The 18,422-nt window shown below is 30.4% G+C and overlaps 5 protein-coding genes across 5 annotated transcripts; 2 read left to right on the top strand and 3 right to left on the bottom strand.

Annotated features, from left to right (window-relative positions):
- Positions 1 to 420: 420 nt before the first annotated feature.
- Positions 421 to 1,443, top strand: LOC113393912 (thioredoxin, mitochondrial). Its single transcript, XM_026631028.2, has 2 exons — positions 421 to 699; positions 1,075 to 1,443. Exons 1-2 carry the CDS (start codon positions 515 to 517, stop codon positions 1,337 to 1,339), a joined length of 450 nt encoding a protein of 149 aa, XP_026486813.1. The 5' UTR covers positions 421 to 514; the 3' UTR covers positions 1,340 to 1,443.
- A 6-nt stretch (positions 1,444 to 1,449) lies between these two features.
- On the bottom strand, positions 1,450 to 2,334 carry LOC113393911 (uncharacterized protein C7orf50 homolog). Its single transcript, XM_026631027.2, has one exon. It carries the CDS (start codon positions 2,148 to 2,150, stop codon positions 1,452 to 1,454), a length of 699 nt encoding a protein of 232 aa, XP_026486812.1. The 5' UTR covers positions 2,151 to 2,334; the 3' UTR covers positions 1,450 to 1,451.
- Positions 2,335 to 2,990: 656 nt separating this feature from the next.
- On the top strand, positions 2,991 to 6,838 carry LOC113393909 (ABC transporter F family member 4-like). Its single transcript, XM_026631025.2, has 5 exons — positions 2,991 to 3,325; positions 3,568 to 4,065; positions 4,490 to 4,630; positions 4,755 to 4,860; positions 4,959 to 6,838. Exons 1-5 carry the CDS (start codon positions 3,134 to 3,136, stop codon positions 5,018 to 5,020), a joined length of 999 nt encoding a protein of 332 aa, XP_026486810.2. The 5' UTR covers positions 2,991 to 3,133; the 3' UTR covers positions 5,021 to 6,838.
- Positions 6,839 to 8,945: 2,107 nt separating this feature from the next.
- LOC113394020 (uncharacterized) lies at positions 8,946 to 11,116 on the bottom strand. Its single transcript, XM_026631196.2, has 4 exons — positions 10,742 to 11,116; positions 10,419 to 10,669; positions 9,749 to 9,903; positions 8,946 to 9,602 (listed from the first exon to the last, which is right to left on the bottom strand). The coding sequence occupies exons 1-4, from the start codon at positions 10,880 to 10,882 to the stop codon at positions 9,385 to 9,387; spliced, it is 765 nt and encodes a 254-aa protein (XP_026486981.1). The 5' UTR covers positions 10,883 to 11,116; the 3' UTR covers positions 8,946 to 9,384.
- Positions 11,085 to 17,802, bottom strand: LOC113394018 (DNA ligase 1). Its single transcript, XM_026631193.2, has 5 exons — positions 17,387 to 17,802; positions 13,904 to 14,303; positions 13,120 to 13,276; positions 12,759 to 12,913; positions 11,085 to 12,678 (listed from the first exon to the last, which is right to left on the bottom strand). The coding sequence occupies exons 1-5, from the start codon at positions 17,451 to 17,453 to the stop codon at positions 11,085 to 11,087; spliced, it is 2,373 nt and encodes a 790-aa protein (XP_026486978.2). The 5' UTR covers positions 17,454 to 17,802.
- Between the last annotated feature and the right edge of the window lie 620 nt (positions 17,803 to 18,422).

The raw sequence follows: 18,422 nt of genomic DNA, 5'->3' as shown, positions 1-18,422 counted from the left end.
TAGATTGATTCACATAGTGATTTAGATTTAGACTTTAATTAGCTGGATAGCATATGATTTCCTATTACTATTTTTATAATTCTACAAATAGGCTAAGCGGTCCATTTCTGTCATGTAAAGATTGTATTTAAAAAAACAGACAATTTATTTTAAAAGAAACTAATTTAAAACTACTTAAACACTGTGAAAACACTTCACAGATAACTATTTATATATAATTATTTATAACGTATTCAAAATTGTAGAAATACGTATAAAAATATGTATTTTTTTTTAATTATTACTTACTGAATCAAAAAATAATAATACCTACTATTAAAATATAATTTACGCATATACTATTATCAGATTCTAACTTTCTGTATTATAATATCATCAATCATCATATAATTGACTGCATCAAGGATAAATTGATATTGACATTAGAAAAGTAAATTGTCAATTTCAATTGTTTCATTTGTCACTACTCACTAGTCACATCACAAGTTCGCACATTTTTGCCGAAGTATTTAAAATGTTTGGTCGAAGCGCAACTGCCTTATTAGTGAGAAATCCTTATTTTAATAAACCCTCTTTAATTTTAAGAAATATCTCCGTGACGCCGGTGAACAATGACATTATAAAAATTCAAAGCACCGATGACTTTAAGGATAAAGTTATCAATAGTAAAGTACCTGTTGTTGTTGATTTTTTTGCAACGTAAGTATAGTATACTAGTAATAAGTATAGAATAAATATAAAACAATTTTTTTCAACAAAATAATCTAATTAAAACTGAGATCAGATAAGGATTAATGTTAGCATTCATTTGTTAAGCATAGTTGTAATCTCATTGCTGATATTATCTATGTATAAAATAAAAAAATCTAAAACAATATACTTATTTTTGTATCTAATTGATATTATTGTGAACTTCACAAACCTTCTATTACAAATTAAATCTATTATTCCAACCCGAAAATATATTATCCACTGCAATAAGCTCCAAATCTTCTTCTCAAAGAGAGATGAGGTCTTAGCCCAGCAGTGGGACATTTACAGACTGTTATCATTTTATATGAAATATGATTACAGGTGGTGCAATCCATGCCGGCTTCTTACACCAAGGCTTGAATCAATTATTTCTGAAAATAAAGGTAAAGTGCTCCTAGCCAAAGTAGATATTGATGAGCAAACAGATTTAGCTCTCGATTATGAAGTCAGCTCAGTACCAGTTCTGGTAGCAATAAAAAATGGGAAAGTGCAACAGAGATTGGTGGGCTTGCAAGATACGGATAAATTACGGAAATGGATTGAGCAGTTATCGTCTGAGGAGTCAGAAGTGAAAATTAAAGCCTAAATTATCAAAGGGATGGATAATACAATTTTATTATTTGTTGATATAAATTATTGATCTTGTTACTCATAATTATGTAGTTGGAATAAAATTTAGCAAAAGTAAAAGAGCAGTTTTATTCTTGTAGACATTGTATTAAACTCCGAGCTCTATTATAAATGTTTTCGTCAGGTTTAGTTACTGATGTGGTTTCTTCTTCTTTATCTTCAGCATCTTCATTTTGATGTGATTCAGTCCACTCATCCATTTGTTTTATAATTTTGTGAGCATCATCAAGCAGCATCTTCTTAATGTTTCCTGTTGCTGATTCAAAATATTCTAAGAAGACTGGCCAGTTTGCTTCTGGTACAAGTTGTGTAGAAAATTTATTTTTATATAGCCACACTTGTTTAGCTTTCATAAATTTCCAATTTTGTTTGTCATGTTTCCACTGTGATAGGTAGTTGAGACATTGAGATTTCAATTGATCTTTAGCAACTGCTTGTGCATCGGCTTGTCGCTGAGCATATTTTTCCTTTTTCAACTGACGTATTGACTTCTTACCTTTTTTATTTGATGTTTCCTCTGCAGCCACAGGTGGTTTCTTCTTTTTCTTTTTTGCTTTTTTAGGCTTTTCCGAATCTGAGTCTGAACCATCATCTGCATGAGGTCTCTTGTTTACTTTCTTGTCTAAGATCTCAGTATCTTCTTGGTTTTCTTGTTGTGATCCACTAATGACATCATGATTTTCAGTACTTTGTTCATTAACATTTTCGACTTCTGTATTTTCAGTTATATTTTGCATGGTCTTGTTCCGTTTCTTTTTGCCTCCCATGATTATTGCTTATAAAATGTTTACCACGTATATTATACAATTATATGCTATACACACTATGATATAATATACAAAATATCTTTGTTTTTTTAACTAGTATAATATGTTAGAGAATCTAATCGAAATTTATCTTGTTTCACCTAGACATTTATTGAAATATGAATAGTGATCAGTAGTCGGATGCATAAACCATGCAATCGATGCATGACATTATTGACGTAATTCTAACCTAAAAAATTAAAATATCGAATTTGGTATCCTTATTCCAAATTGATAGGCTTATTTTCTAGAACACGTACATTTTCATGTTTATCCTTCAGCGAAAAATAACATGTAAGGTTGATAATTATTGATTTTGGAACATTTAAATATTTATAAAAGAGCTAAATACGATTTTATTTTTTATTATGTTTTTCAATATTTGAAATTTTGTATTAAGATTATGAATATTAGTAAAATATTATATCATATTTTTGTATATAAAATCAATAGGTATATTTTGTTTTTTATATTTTAATATATTAATATTATAATAATAATTAATATATTTAATATTTTATATTTTTGTTTAATAATATTAATACTTATATTATAAATAAGACAACAAAATATTTCAAGTTGTGTTTACGTAAATATTTACCTATTTATGAAAATAAATAAAATTACACCAATGTATTAACATAGATATAAGATAAACATAAAACCCAACATTCTTTTGCAATGATAATTATTGTTAATTGAAAATAAAAAATATTACCGATTAAAATATAATTTATTAAAATATGATTAATCTTTTATGACATTTTATTGCACTGAACTGGCCACCCTACAGGTCGCAATTTTTGGCACGTCACAGCCGCGTCATCATGTCTCCGTGTCTGCTTTTATCGCTTGGGAATTAATTTATTCGACATAATCATACCTTATCGAAACGTTTTTATGTGGACTGTAAAGTAAAGACTGTCTCGAAATTATTTTTTAAGATGGAATTATTACGGCAGGTATCCAATACGCAGCTTCTGTTTCCTGCGGCAGCTGTAGCGGTTGTTTTAGTATGCGCTGCGCTTGTATTTATATTCGGGTTCCACACGGCGGAACAGCCGCAATTCGATAAGCTACCTTTAATTGTCGATGACAGGAAATCTTCAAACAAGAAAAGGAAAACGAAAGAGAAGGTAAGTGATAATGAAATTAATCTTCTGACGCAGGGGTCTTTTGTGCTCGTTTTATTTTTAACCCGTTAACATATGAACATGTTTTGAATAGGATAGAAATTGTTTGAGAATTTTGAATGAAAAATTAAATAAGAGTCGATAATGTACTATAAATGTTATAATTAAAGAATAAGTCATTTCCATCCATTATAATTAAATTTACTATCCAGATGTATCTATATCAAGCTTTTTTATTATTTTAGAAGTCTTCTCCAAACCGTACTTCAAATGAAGATGCGAAATCAAAAACAGAAAGTACTAAAAAATCACCAGCAAAGGAGAAAAAAGAGGATAAGGTGAAAGAAGTTGAAAAGCCCAAGCCTAAGGAAAAGACTGAAACTAAGGTTGTAAAGCCTGCAGCTGATATCAAGAAGGCTAAGAAAGGTAAAGCTGTCTCTGATGCAGAGAAACCTGCAGATTTTGATGAGGGTGTTTGGGAAGAAGTCCCAAAGAAGAGTGATAAGAAAGTAAGTAAAGTGAGTAAAGTAAAGCCAGATGATAAGGACAAGAAAGAGAGTCCCTCTAAGAAGAATAAGAAGAAGACTAAGGAAGCAGATGTTGAAGCTGCTCAGCCAGCCGAGGAACCTGAACAACCATCAGGTACCATTAAAGTACTGAGTGCTGAGGGCCCATATGTTGATGAAGATGCAGCCAAAGCTTTGCAGGCTCAAGTAGAAGAATTACAAAGAGTCCTTAAAGAGGTATATAAATCTTAATAATTTTAATATTATTTTCTTATTACAATTATATTCCATAATTTAATGGAATAATTCTTGATAAAAATTGTCATTATAGTCTATGAAAATTATTATGCTATAGAAAAAAGTCATACTTTGAAATTAATAGATGAGGTATGACAGAGAGCAATACATTCATATAATAAAACTATTTATTTTTTAAAATTTAATTTAAACAGCTGTAATGCAGTTTAAATCATAATCATATCATCATAAAATGGATATTATTATAAAAATGCCTTATACATATTACTATAATTCATATTATCACAGAACATAAGTGTTCAATCATAATCAGAAGACTTAAAAATTATCATACAATCATTAATGTTACACTATCAATGAAAATATATTTATTTTATATTTTTACAAAATTTTCGTTCTTCAGGCTGAACGCCGTGACCAAATTCAACTTGGGTCTGTTGAGGAAGATGATGTGCCAGAAAATGAATTAACCGAAGTGAAAGATCTCAGAAGCAACAAGAAAAAGGAAAATAAAGAAAAACAAATCAAGAAAAAGGCTAATGAGGTACAATCCTTTAAACAGATATGTATAGAGATCTTTATTAAGTTTTTCTCTATAAAATTTCTTCTATATTTTTTATATATAATACATCTTATTTGTATATTATATTTTTTATATTTCTCTTTAGGCTACTGCAGTAGCTAAAAACATCAAACCTGAGGAAAATGAAAATTTGGAATCTTCTGAAAAGCAAGAAGATAAACCTGCAGGTCCAGTGTTTGATGAGCTTGGAGGTAAACATTAATTGTAAAAAATTTTTTTTACATGATAAACATAATATTAGAAAGAATATAATGTTGTATGAATAATGTAATCTGTTTTTAACTTTCAGATACTTGGACAGATGCAAAAGTGGCTAAAAAGAGCAAAAAGAAACCTCGCAAAGACCAGTGAGGTCTTAATAGGGTCCGGCCGGGTGTCTGCCCCAGTGCTAGCTCAATGCTGTTCACATCACTCATAAAACTACAATGCCGTTTTTTTTTTGTTAAAGTAATTTATGACATGATACTTAAAATGTTTTTTATAGTACTCTTTAGTTTATAAAGAAATATACTATCAAATTAATATTAATCGAATGATTATGTGAATGTGACATTACAATTGTAGTTTTATATGGTGTGAATATATTTTAAGTTTTAATTATGTAACTGTTCTTACACATTCAGATTACTTACGTCCATGTTTTAGTTTCATATTTTATGTTATGACTTGTTTTTCATAATAATTTAATTATTTGTTTTCACTGATGCATAATAATACAAATTGTTTTTATATGTTTTTAAAGAGTCATTATATTTTTATGAGAGAAATCTTTTGGAATCTGCAATATATTTGGTGTTACTACCTTAATCTGATGAGATTTAAAGTATATTCAAAATTACTAAATATTTTTTTAATTAAATATGGTGTAAGAAATGACATTTTTTAGATCATTATTCAATTTAGTATCTATGTAGTAAATAGTTTTAAACCTTTCAAACCTTTAACATTAAATATCCTGGTGCTTGTAGCGGTAAGTGTCTTGACTCCATTCCATGTGTGTATTTTATTCTTGATTAACAATTACAAACCGAATTTTCATGTGAATTAAATTCATTACTATTTCTTAATAAGGTACTAATATGTAATTATAATTTTAAAAGACGGTAAAAATATATTAACCATTGCCAATATTAAGGCAAACATAATATGTAAAAACCAGTGAAATACTGTATCATTTTCGTCTGCTTAAACAGCATATGTCGGATTATCCGTCCATATTCCTCCAATACTATATTCCTCTTTCAATGTTCATACAGAGCCTAATCTATGAGTTATTATTGTAGTCAAAATAGCTCTTACAATTGAATGTAGTATAACATCGATTAGTTTATTGCAGATTCCTGTTTTGTATATTAGATATAAGGATAATATAAGACATCAGAATAAAAAAAATATTCAATACAACTTTTCATGGCCTGTTCGGAAATTATACTCTTAATTTATTTTCAATCATGAAAGAAGAAAAGCGTCAACCTGGGAATACTAATTGATTGTAAGTTTTCAAAATTTAAATCGCAATACAGCTATAATCGTAATATGTAGCCACATGTCTGCGATCTGTAATGATTTTGGCTCCGTTTTTTTCTACTATATTTAATTGTTTTGAGTTGTGCGTTCTTTATCTTGTGATATCAGTTCGTGTCAGAGGGTAATCTGTAGGCAATCAGTTTGTTGCAATAAGTAATTTAAGTAAGATTGTTAATGTAACAGCGAAATTCCGTTGAGCGCACTCATGGAATTTACCAATAATTATTATTGTTAATTAATTATATCGCTGTAGGTGAATTTAATATAGGAAAGATATTGGAAGAGAGGTTTATTTTCAGTTATTTGTGTTTCTTTAAAATTGTGCTCAGTTATTTATTTCTAGACATTTGTACTTAGGGCCTAAACAATCTTAAAGTGTGAAAAAATAAACTTCAAGACTTCTTACTTTTACTTTTAAACCTTTCGTTCAATGTTTAAGAACATTAGGGATAAAATATATTTTCGACTTTTTATTCGTAGATTAAGTGAATCGCGAATCGAAAGTCATCGATTCAATTAGACAGACTTATCATATTATCGTATAGTGTCATTGTATCATGAGGATGTTGTCTATAGGCTCTAAAACGTAATGAATGTGTAATATAAATATTTTTTTAAAATCAATAAAGAGTGATATTAATACTTATAGTCTTATTTCACACGTGAATCAATAGCCTGTAACTGTTCTGTTGGGCTAGAGGCACTCCGTTTGAGTTTATGAAGTTAATAAAAAAAAAACACTGAGAAAGTGAAGCTACTGCTTAATTCAAACGCTGCAAGAATGCGGATTGGTGGATTTGACATTTGTGGCAGAATTTATTCCAACAAAAGCAGGTTTCCTCTAGAAGTTTGTCTTCATTGCTGAGCTTCGCTATCAGCAATTCATAAAAAATAGTGTTGCTTGCCCGGCTTTGAACCCACAATATTTGGTGAGATTGAGATGTTGTAACCACCAATTTCACACGTATTTATTTGAAATCTAGATTCAATATTTTGATATTAGAAGATCAACTTATGTTTTCTTTTCTTAAAAATTAGATACTTGAAATTCATTATCAACTTGTACTTATTGCATTCCTCTGTTGCCTTGACTTATATATTACTTTACTAGAATGCTTTTACAAAATAAACAAATAGTAATTTTCTTATAATTAGTAATTTTTTAAGAACTTTTTCAAACTAGTATCTTGTTATTCTTTATTTTCTTAGTTGAAATATATTATAATGTAGGGAAAAAAAGCATTTTTTTTAAACTTACAACGTGCACGGATTACCAGTTTTGTATTTTAATCCCTATATATTTAATTTTAATCCCAATGTATAGGATTAACTCAAGAATGGTTTAATGGTAAAAGTAACCAACAGCTGGTCTTAAATATTATGTTTTGTCATTATTTTAAAATAAGGGATTATTCAAAATTAAGGTGAAAATTATAAAACACTATATTAATTGCGAAGTTGTTTTAATATCTTTTAATGATAATAATTGTAAGTATAAAAATTGAGATTCAAAATTACTGTAAAAAGGTAATTTATAATTATTTTGTCGACTAGACTTAATACCATTTCGCTTACTTAGTTGTAGGTATTAGTAAAAATTTGTAGGTGACGTGTTAAGCCACGTAATCCCCCGTATATTGTACAAACAAGTGTATTTTGTTGGACTTTATTTAAGTAACGTGTGTGTGTACGTGTGTGTATACGGTGTACCATATTAAATTATCACACCTATTTGCTAAAACTCTTATTAAGAGTTGTTTCATTGGGAGTTCTTATTTATCTAAGACGTGTGCCTTAATTTTATTTATTATATTTAAATTTAATGAAATCTTAAGCCGAATAATTTAAAATCAAAACTGGTTACAATTTCAATGCACATTCAAACAATTATATATTTGTGTTCCAGTTTTAACAATGGAACCATAATGAAGAATAGGAATCGATTCAGATAATCATTTGTTGTACTTAGTTGATTTTCACTTAGGTTAGGTTAAAGCTTAATTATAATTTGCCAAATTGGGGCTTGACTTTTATATAATAAGAAATCAATGTTAAAACTTTCACATTAAATGCATTTCTAAAACATGAGTACAGCGAATATATAAATATAACCATATTTTTATAAATAAAAATTATATGTAGGTACATAATTAATGTACTTTATTTGTGTATAATTGATTATTTTTATTTCAAATATATTATTAACACGGTAGTTATGTATTGTGTCAAATGCCGAATATCGTTTATATACTTATATTAGGTACTAACGACCCGCCCCGGTTACGCACGGGTGTAATGCTGATTCTAAATATCCTTCAGAATATCTTACAATGTTCACAGTTTTTCAGTCATTAGACAATACAAACCGCTATGTCCCTGCGTTTTAATTCTGTAATATCGAAAACAAGCCATTATTGCTCGTAAAAAGTAAAGGATAAAAAATGGTTATTGTATTTATCCCTAAGAGATAGACACATACCATCGCAGAATTTTTTGAAGACTTTTTTAATGTGTTCAATACTGTAGTACATTATTTTGTTTTATCTCGTAGGGTTTAGCCAGCGTTTACAATGTAAGCGTAAAAAATGTGTTTATTTAAGACATCACATTTATAGTTTCTCTACTATATTGTACATGTATTATACATATAAATCTTTGTCTTGAATCAATCTATCTATTATAAAAAACCGCATCAAAATCCGTTGTGTAATTTTAAAGCTCTAAGCATACATAGAGACAAAGCGGTAAGCGACTTTGTTTTATCCTATGTAATGATATGAATTAAAAGCTTTTAAATGAAGACATCATCAATGCTAACTAGTGCTATAATTCTTAGCGTATTAATTTCATATATATATGTCGGTTGTTTTCGTAGCAGTATGCTGTAGTCATAGTGTACAGCTGAATTTTTAACAAGTATTTCTATGATAGCTAGTGCAGCCACTGATCTAGGTTGGAGACAGGTCGAATTTCCGGCCCGACTCATAAAAATCATACGTGTTTACGGTATGCCAACCGTTACATACCTAATAAGATTCTTCAATCAATCTTAAGTTTTTATCCAATAAAACATTAACCGTATTATTGATAAAACAAATGTTTTGGGTAGTTTTAAAAGCAATCATATGTTGTTAATTATTATAAAAACACCAGAGATGTAATGTACTGTAAGTATATGCTCATCAGGTTTAAATTTCAGTGTCACTTCTAGCGCCAAGCTTAGTGGCTCCTGGTTTGTTGTAAGCGGGCGCGGCACTCTTGCTGCGCGGCTTGCGCCGCACGCGACGACGCATGCGACGCATCTTGCTCAATTGCGCGGTTGGCGCCTGCGCACGATTGGTTTTCGTCTCTACTTCTAACTTTAGCCTTGCGAACATGTCGTAGTTTGTTATGGTACACATTTTACCTGAAATAAATAGAATACGCCAATAAATAATGTATAATAAGATTAAATAGCTTTGAGCATGGAATAGATGAATGGATTAAAGTAATTGTTATTATAACCATAACTCATACATTGTAACCATAACATAATAACGGAATACTACGCACCATTGCAGTACTCTTCGCCGCACTCAGAGCATGACACGATGCGTGTTTCAGTTACACCCGAACGAGTCTTAGTTTTTCTAATCATGTTGTTTTTAGCATATTCCCTCTTATCTCTTGCTTTTGTTCTTAATTCGGATTTGCCGAGTTCTATTAATCTTCAAAAGAAAAGAAGGTTTTATTTTCGATCCAATTTTCTTAACTTATATTTAGCAGGAAATAGTTTAAAAGACTTTATGATTTTTTTTTATTTATATGGATTGTTTTTCATGTAGATACGTTCTGGCTTCGAAATAATAATCCCGGTAAAAAACATATCAAGAATTATCTGCCTATTTTAAAATATTACAGCTTTTATAATAGTTAACGGCTAAGTGTATGCCTTCTTTTTTATTCCTTGGTTGGAGGCGAAGAATTAATTCCATACAAACGTTGGCCCCTTATTTTTAGTAAGTATGATATGTAATAATTTGTATAAAAACTGATAAAGACTATATTTCTTATTGGTAACATAAAAAAGTAAAAAAAAAAACTAACTATCAAACTTTATTTAAAAAATCCCTTAGAGATTTTCTTAACTCGATTCTCGGTGCCCATCTACATTATAAAACATATATTCTATGAGAAGTATAATTACAAGAACGTTTATGTTATTAATAATGCTCTCTGTTACCTATTAAAATACTCTTCATCCAGTTTCGATTTCGGTCTAATGGACGTCAACATTCGCCATTCAATAGGTACTGCGCAAAGTTCATCGAATTTTAATCCTTGCATTTCCACTGGTATCGGATCCATAAACGTAAATTGCTTTTCTTCATAGCCACGCGTACCTAGTTTTTCATAAGCTTTTATTTCCTTTTTAGGAGTCTTTGTTTTGTGATCTTCTGGTTTATCTTTAATTTTAATATCTTCAAGCTTAACCTTTTAAAAATATTTTATATGTAAAACTAAAGTAAATAGAAAAAAATATTCAATTCAATTCTAATGTCAAACCTTTTCCGGCCTCGTTTTGAAATCTGGCACTTTGTCCAAAACTTCACGGTATTCCTCAGCATTATTTATGACCACTTTAGATAAGTCTAGCATAGGCGCTTCATCTTTTTTTTTATCAAATAAGTCATCGAGCTTCGACATTTTTTAATTGAAAGCCTGATGTCCTAGTTTCAACTTTTAACTTAAGACTTGAACGTAACTTCTGTTATCGATTTAACGTGTCGTTGTATACCTTAGTAACTGCTGAATCAATAATAAACTTAAACTGAGCAACTAAACACATCTACGAATGCTGTACAATAATGATACAAATGTCTCGTTCTTAATTATTGTTCAAATTAAATTAAAATTTCACGTTTTGTGTTTTTAATGGAAAAGTTTCGTATTCTAAATTGTGATCTTGGCGATCATCTTTCTCATTGATAACTTTTTTTAAAAAACCTAACCTTTCACAATTTTTTTTTGTGTTATCTAAATCATTAAAATTGTACTTAGAATTTTGCTCACTGTCCTCGGTCCACATTTTTTTACTACCATATTTATCGTTTATAAATTTTTGAGATAATGTAAGTCTTTTTGATGGGGACAGTTTTGGAGACTTTTTTGATTCAATTTTTACATCGGCAGTTATTTGTGCAAGAGATGTAAATTCTGGTACTACATTATTTACAGTATCACATGTAACTGTCGTAAAATCTTGACTAGATCTTTTACTTCTCCAATACGACTGACTCAATGAGTTTCGTTGTTTGATATTTTCCAAAGTTTTTTCGCTCCTTGTAGGAGGACTTGGAGATCGACTATCTTCACTAGATTGCGACACATACTGTCTTATTTGTGGTCGGTATTTTTGACGTATTTTTCTTTTTTGGGTATAAAAAGGATCTTTTTCGCTTTGCTTTTTATATTGAGCTACAGGCTTATTTGCACCCCATTTGGGCCGACTTTCGATGTCTTTTTTGAACCTTTCTTCCGATCTTAAACGACGATCTTTTTTAGTATTACGGTGACAATCTTGGGGAGCATTTTCATCTATTTTAGAATAATTTTTATCAACGTATCGTATGACATCATCTTTTTCTATTTTTTCGCATACTTGCGATGTAGTATTAATATCAGTTTGAGTATAAGCATCTTTGGTCCTGTGTGTACGATATTTGCTAGGCGTAAGCACTTTTTCCAAATCTTCTAACTCGTGCAAATTATTGACTGAATTTAACGACATACTATATAAATTTTTATTTTGCGGCAGTAAAACTGCAAGTTGTATATTGTTTGACTGGTTATTAATTATTTCAGCAGCATTTGTCATTCCAATTGGCACAACATTGAATTGATTATCTGTTAAGTTAAGCGGTGGCACATTGTGTATAAATAAATTCAAGTTACTAGCTGGTAAAGACCGAGGTGAGTTAAAAGTTGTAGTCTGTTGGGAGTTACTTTCTTTATTTCGAGATGATTGTACATTGTAAGTTCTGTTTGTTTTGGTAGGGCTACAAGTTTTGATTGGACTAGGTTGTTCCGTTTCATAATGTTCAGTTAAATTTGATTCTTTGGAATCGAGCGTTTCAATAGAATTTGTAAGTTGACGGTGACAGTTAAATTTTTTTTCTTTATCTTGTTTTGCTTTTTTTTCTGCATCTTCTAATGCCTTTTTTAAAGCTTCCAATTTACGATGTTCAAATAGTTGTTTCTCTTTTATTTTTCTTTTTTCATCTTCCAACCGTAACAGATCTTCTTCTTGTTGTTTCTGTATTCTTAGTTCTTCTATACGTTCCTCTCTAAGTTTTCTTTCTCTTTCTTCTTGACGATATTTTTCTCGCTCTTCTAATTGGTTTAATATAGCCGACTGTAGTTCTAAAGCTTTAACCCGTTTAGTTTCCCTTTGAGCTTTAATTTCTGGTTCAATCGGTACATTTTGTCCTCTTAAAAAGGTCCTAAGAAAAATATTTTAGTAAGTATATTTTTATTTATTATTAATTATGAAATATGTAACATAATATGAATATATACGGACCTGCCCTCATCACTACCATTGTATGATGATCGGTCATAATCCAATCCCGAATTCGTAGAGCTTCTTTGGTCAACGACTAACACTTCAGATGTACTATCTATCATATTAAGTCCACGCTCTACCCACGACGGAGTTCCTTTTTTTTGGTTTTGCATCTAAAGCAAATTTATTTAAACTTAATAAATAGCAACATAAAAGTTATATTAATAAAAGCGACATACTTACGCAACATTAACATTTAAATAATCAAATGGACATATTTCGTTTCAAAGTGTTTAATTAGTTAGTTAATTTATTACGTTCATCAATATTGAATTGAGAGTTCCCAATAATAATCAATACATACTTTTTCTAAAATTACCTGAGGTAATCTAGCAGTGGGGGCAGTGGGCTCCCAGAGCCGACCCGTGGCGACTCCCCTGTCTCCCCATCGGGGACGACCCTCGTCTATACCGGACGTGCTCCGCGCAGATAGAGCGCCGTCTGTCATACCCGACCGCCCGCTTGAAGGTTGCTTTCTACTTAAAACATTTTACATTATACTCATATACTCACTCGTATGAAAATAGGATGATAGGTTTCTATGAAAAGTAATTAATTGTTGGTTTCTTTCTATTTAAATGAAAACTGTTTAATCTTTTTATATTTTTTCAGAGACACATTGATAGTAAATTTTTGAATCCTACATTACAAAATATATTCTTTCATATTAGAATGATTTAGGTTCTCTATTGTATATTGTAGACTGCCACGTCTGTTCGCAAACACACAATAAATTCCAAAAATATCAGAACTAAAGTTCAAGTCGTAATTGTTACAGAGCAATGACCGGTTATAAGGTTTAATCACTACGACCGTCTACGGCGTGTTTTCGGTATTTCTATTGCCTATCGAGGGTTGCTCCCAATTTTAAATAGGAAATAAGGTCGTGTTCCAAGAAATATTTCGTTGTTTAATGTTTAGTTCGGAAGAAAAAGAAACAATACATTTAAAAGGTATTGAGCTGTGAAAAAAATATTCGGATATCAAAAAAAAGGTATAAAATTAGTGAATGTTAGGAATGACTAACTACTATAAGCAAGATTAAAGACTAATAATAATAGTGTGAATCAGTGAACACCAAGAAGTTTTACTAATAAGTGTACCTTTTTTCTTTTCCTTCTTGATGCCATGCTACGACAGGGTTATTGGCAATATCATGAAAAGTTCCGCACTGATTTTTGATGTTCATATGGTTGACTGTTTCACTGCCATAGCCCGAGGTATCTCCTTCCCCATCTTCATCATAGAACGCGAATCTCTTTGCACTAGAAACGTTTCTATTTAAAACTTCTTTCTGTCTTCTACTTTCATCTAACGATTTTTTCAATTCGATATTATGTATTGGTGGCAGACTTGGACTTCTTTGGCGTTGAATTGGCTCCTGATATTCGTATGAAGAATGTTTGTGAAGTTCGAGAGAACTGGCAAACTGATTTCGTACTTGCAAACGATTGGTATACCGTTCTCCGGATCCCCAGGGAAGATAAAGATGTGACATCTCTTCTGTTAAGGATTAAAGATTAATATTTAATTCTTTTATTTAATTATGTTTTCGAATGAGAGAACGTTTTATGTCGAAAGTAGCTTCCAAATGAATAGTATTTTTTTTCATCAAAGAAAAATATTCAAGATTTCCCCTTTACTTAGTTACATAAGGGCTCTAAGTTTTGTCGATAAAGCATGTAAGTAGAACAACGGAAGAAACGCATGCCAACAGTTTACGTACTTATGTATAATGTAGTTGGTTGTCATAAATATGTTCGTGTGAAATCAACATAGATATCTTGCAACTATTTTTCATACCATTTGACATTCATTCGCATACAAAACTGAAAGTAAAAGTAAATAAATAGTCTGTATAAGTTTTACAGCTGGATTTTACTAAACCTCCTCTCGTTTTGGAAGACAATGTTTACAACTTATGCCACCAGGCTCATATTCCAATACTGGTTGGTGAATACAAAAATGACAAATTTACACATTTAAAAGATTACTTTACTTCCTGTTGAGGAAATTAAGCTACATGAAAATTATTTGGTCCCGCTTTAGTTTCAACCCGCAATCATCGGCTAAGAGTCACCTCTACTATCGAATGGGACATATTGACGCGAACATATTTTATTTCGAGCTCTAAAACGTGGCATGTTTAATTTAAAAGTGTTTTTGTGAGTCACTTTTGTAATTTAAAAACGTTAGGTAATAATGTTTTGTCTTACTCGAAAACATGACTGTATTTTCTCTTCTTGAGTTTGCAATTCGACGTAATATTTAGAAATTTCTTGTATTATACTTTTACGTAAATGGCGAATTTAACAAATTAAAAAACTTCAATCTAATTCTGAAGTAAAAATACATCAAGTAATTAACAGAATATTTAAGATCAACTAGATTGTGGTAGGTATATTTTGTTAGATGCTTTTCGCTACGCTTTCATGCGCAATAAATTCACGAGCGAAATTGTTTTTTATATTATTATTTGAACGCTACGTCAACCTTTATGTAATGGAAATAGATATGTAATTGTAGACTAAAACCTAAATAGATCTTATTTTTATTTTATTAAATGAACAATTATGTTTATATAAGCATAAAGTTATTTCGCATCGTATATCGTCGTTTACTAACGATTTGTCTCAAATTTTGTATTTTAGATAACGGAACCTTATAGGCATTTGTCTATACAGGTTTCTTGCCTTAAAAAAGAAATAACACGGAAACGTATAGTTACTACACATATACCTAATATTAGAACATTGGTATATTTTTCTAATTTATAATAATATAGGAATCTTTGTAGGTACTAATATCATGTTTCAGTTTTATTTCTCAAATAATATTGTTGTGTCTTATTCTACATCATTATAATCTGAATATTATTAATATATTCATATATATTCGTCTGTTATACAATGATTTCAAGTTATGTGTTAAAATATTAAAAATGGATTTTGTAGATAAAATATACCTATATAGGTACATATTTGAAAAATATGAATATGAATCAACTTGCCACTTGACGTCCTACCTAATTTGCATGTAGAAATATATTGTATCGAATTACAAATTAAAGTAGAAGGCTGTGTTTCCAGTGCTAAGCTAAGACCTCGTCTCCTGTTGAGGAAGAGGCTTGGCGCTTATTCTAACACGCTGCTTCTATATATTTTTGGCGAACTTACACTCACCGCATAGGTTTCTCCACAATGCTTTTCGTTTAAGATTAGATTTAGTGGTGCTTACGTAAGTTTGAACCCGCAATCATGGGTTATAAGATTCACATCTAACCACTTGGCCATCTCAGGATTTATGGTAATATATTGATGATTGATTTAATCTAATAATAATTGATTGAATAAATTCCACGACCAACAGAAAACGATATTTTTCAAAAAAGAGAATTTTACTAAAATGACGTACATTTAAAAAAAATGAATAATAATAACACCCATAAGTTAATAATTCTCAGAATTCATATTTTTAATTAATATTTCAAAATTAAAATGTATGCTACTAGTTTCAAAGGTATAATTTGATGATTTTTTTTATATTTATAATGGGTTATCGAAACTAAAAAGAAGAAAATTTATATTTGGTATTTAAGTATGTAAGATAAGATAAGATCGGGATTGTGTGAAAAATCGAGGTATTGTGATCATTTTAAAAATTTTAATCAGGTAGCTATAAGGAAGGTGTTTTAATATACGTACTTACTTTATTATAATAAAGTAAATAAATATATGTACTAGCTTTGACTCATTGTCTCGGTCAAGTTATTTTGCCATTAATTAGGGTCAATTTCTAATTATACACAATCGAGCTACAACATTTATTTAAGTTTCATTTGTATTATTAGTTTACTAATACTAAAACGCAATAAAAAGATTATCTCTATTAACTCATTTGCTTAACATATAGTCCTAAATAAATAAATAATAATAAAAATTTGAATTGAACATAATCTTATGACTTGCTTTCTAAATGTAAAGCATTTTATAAAGAATCGATGCGTGATCGTATAGATATATATCAGTAATTTGAAATCCAGATCAAGACAGCTATTAAAATAGCTTTTCGTTTTCTAAATCACTAACGACTTGTTGCTTAGTTAACTAATGCTTACTTTACTTCACAGTATGTTGTGACTAATTAATTATTTCTTTGTGTCCGGGATTGGGTGGAGTGTATTTGATCTAAATGTGTTCGTACCGAAATAGTGCAGATCTTTTTACAATTATGGTATTAAATAATAAGGAACTTACCATTAATGTTCTGAAAAGTCGTAGATAGTAATAGAAAGGCTGTACTTAAATTTTTAATTTAAAAACTAATCTGTTTGATGTTTAAATATAGGTTTAGAGGATACGTACCAACCGAATATTATAAACGACTCTTATCAATTTTTCTTTAACAACACATGATTCGTGCAAACAAGTTGACTTTTACAGTGGCAATGGTTAATTTAATGACCGCTACTTTTAGACAAAATCGTCACCGCGAATTATTGCAAAACAATGTGAACTGCCGGCTTGCGTGCGCGTGCAGTTATAGCAGTGCTCGGGGTGCGTATAATAAAAACACGCGGTACGCACCTCTTTCCTGGGCCCACTGCTGCTTCTTTTGCTGTACTAGAGATACGGGCTTGCCCACTGTCAGCATCGCACTAGAATATACATTACACTTTCTAATACCCCGTATTGCACACGCGTTGCGTTTCCTCCCAACCGCAGCACAGTTACGGTGCACCGGCTAATGAGTGCTCCGGAGTGCTCTTTAAAAGCAGACGCCCGCGCATAGGTGGATGCGCGTTGCGGTTCGCTTAACTCGTGCACTCATTGTTTGCATTCTGAACTACTGAATACCATACAATACTACAATAACAATGTTTTTTTTATGAACAGCATTATGTTGCGGTCGTTTTAATAAAATTGGTCGCACTACTAGCTTGTGGACCTCCCCTATCCACAGTCACGATGTCTAGACATTTTCAGGCGTTAATATTACAGTGGTTGACACGCAATGTGGAAACTTCAGACGAAAGCCTCGGAAAAGCCCCCGGTCGATATTATCGTCATAGTAACGATGTTTTACGTATAAGCAAGGAAATGTGGCTTTTTCTCATTTGCATTTAGGCCACCAAGCTAGAACTATAATTAAATTATAATTTTTTTTTATCTTACGCTATTATATATTCCTTTTAATAGGGTCATATACGAAGTTCGTATTACAAATAATAATTAATAATCTTCTAATCTATTTATTTCGAACAAAAAATAACAGCTATCGCCATGCCATCGATAATGGTACCTGAATTAATTTTCGTGTATATTTTTATTAGGTTTATGAAACTATTTAGTTTCAATGATAATTATTTTAAGACTAACATTAACATACTTTTTACTGTTATATGTTACTATCTATATAAAGTTGTATAAATTATTTTTATTAGCATGTAACGTCTTTAGATAGAATTTTTTTCACCCTTGGGTCGAAAATCGACGCTTAATGTCAGTCCGATATATAAATAATACACACTAGTTTTTAGATAAGGGAAGATAAACGTGTTAAAAATCTAATAAGAGTTGATAGATAAATACCGCTTAGAAGTAGAAGAAAGTGTAAAATAAT

This window comes from Vanessa tameamea, chromosome 16, assembly GCF_037043105.1.
Source record: "Vanessa tameamea isolate UH-Manoa-2023 chromosome 16, ilVanTame1 primary haplotype, whole genome shotgun sequence".
NCBI classification, from domain to species: domain Eukaryota; kingdom Metazoa; phylum Arthropoda; class Insecta; order Lepidoptera; family Nymphalidae; genus Vanessa; species Vanessa tameamea.
The sequence above is the reverse complement of the archived record's forward strand: the minus strand, read 5'-3'. Positions and strand labels throughout refer to the sequence as shown.

What these genes read in the sequence shown, in the direction of transcription:
- LOC113393911 (XM_026631027.2), bottom strand. Translation starts at nt 2,150, where the DNA reads ATGGGAGGCAAAAAGAAACGGAACAAGACCATGCAAAATATAACTGAA.
- LOC113394020 (XM_026631196.2), bottom strand. Translation starts at nt 10,882, where the DNA reads ATGTCGAAGCTCGATGACTTATTTGATAAAAAAAAAGATGAAGCGCCT. An exon ending in TCAAAACGAGGCCGGAAAAG is followed by an intron (nt 10,670 to 10,741) that starts GTTTGACATTAG and finishes TATTTTTAAAAG; the next exon opens with GTTAAGCTTGAAGATATTAA. An exon ending in GATGAAGAGTATTTTAATAG is followed by an intron (nt 9,904 to 10,418) that starts GTAACAGAGAGC and finishes TTTCTTTTGAAG; the next exon opens with ATTAATAGAACTCGGCAAAT.
- LOC113393909 (XM_026631025.2), top strand. Translation starts at nt 3,134, where the DNA reads ATGGAATTATTACGGCAGGTATCCAATACGCAGCTTCTGTTTCCTGCG. An exon ending in AAAGGAAAACGAAAGAGAAG is followed by an intron (nt 3,326 to 3,567) that starts GTAAGTGATAAT and finishes TTATTATTTTAG; the next exon opens with AAGTCTTCTCCAAACCGTAC. An exon ending in TACAAAGAGTCCTTAAAGAG is followed by an intron (nt 4,066 to 4,489) that starts GTATATAAATCT and finishes TTCGTTCTTCAG; the next exon opens with GCTGAACGCCGTGACCAAAT.
- LOC113393912 (XM_026631028.2), top strand. Translation starts at nt 515, where the DNA reads ATGTTTGGTCGAAGCGCAACTGCCTTATTAGTGAGAAATCCTTATTTT. An exon ending in GTTGTTGATTTTTTTGCAAC is followed by an intron (nt 700 to 1,074) that starts GTAAGTATAGTA and finishes ATATGATTACAG; the next exon opens with GTGGTGCAATCCATGCCGGC.
- LOC113394018 (XM_026631193.2), bottom strand. Translation starts at nt 17,453, where the DNA reads ATGCTGACAGTGGGCAAGCCCGTATCTCTAGTACAGCAAAAGAAGCAG. An exon ending in GCAGTGGGCCCAGGAAAGAG is followed by an intron (nt 14,304 to 17,386) that starts GTGCGTACCGCG and finishes AATCCTTAACAG; the next exon opens with AAGAGATGTCACATCTTTAT. An exon ending in CCACTGCTAGATTACCTCAG is followed by an intron (nt 12,914 to 13,119) that starts GTAATTTTAGAA and finishes AATTTGCTTTAG; the next exon opens with ATGCAAAACCAAAAAAAAGG.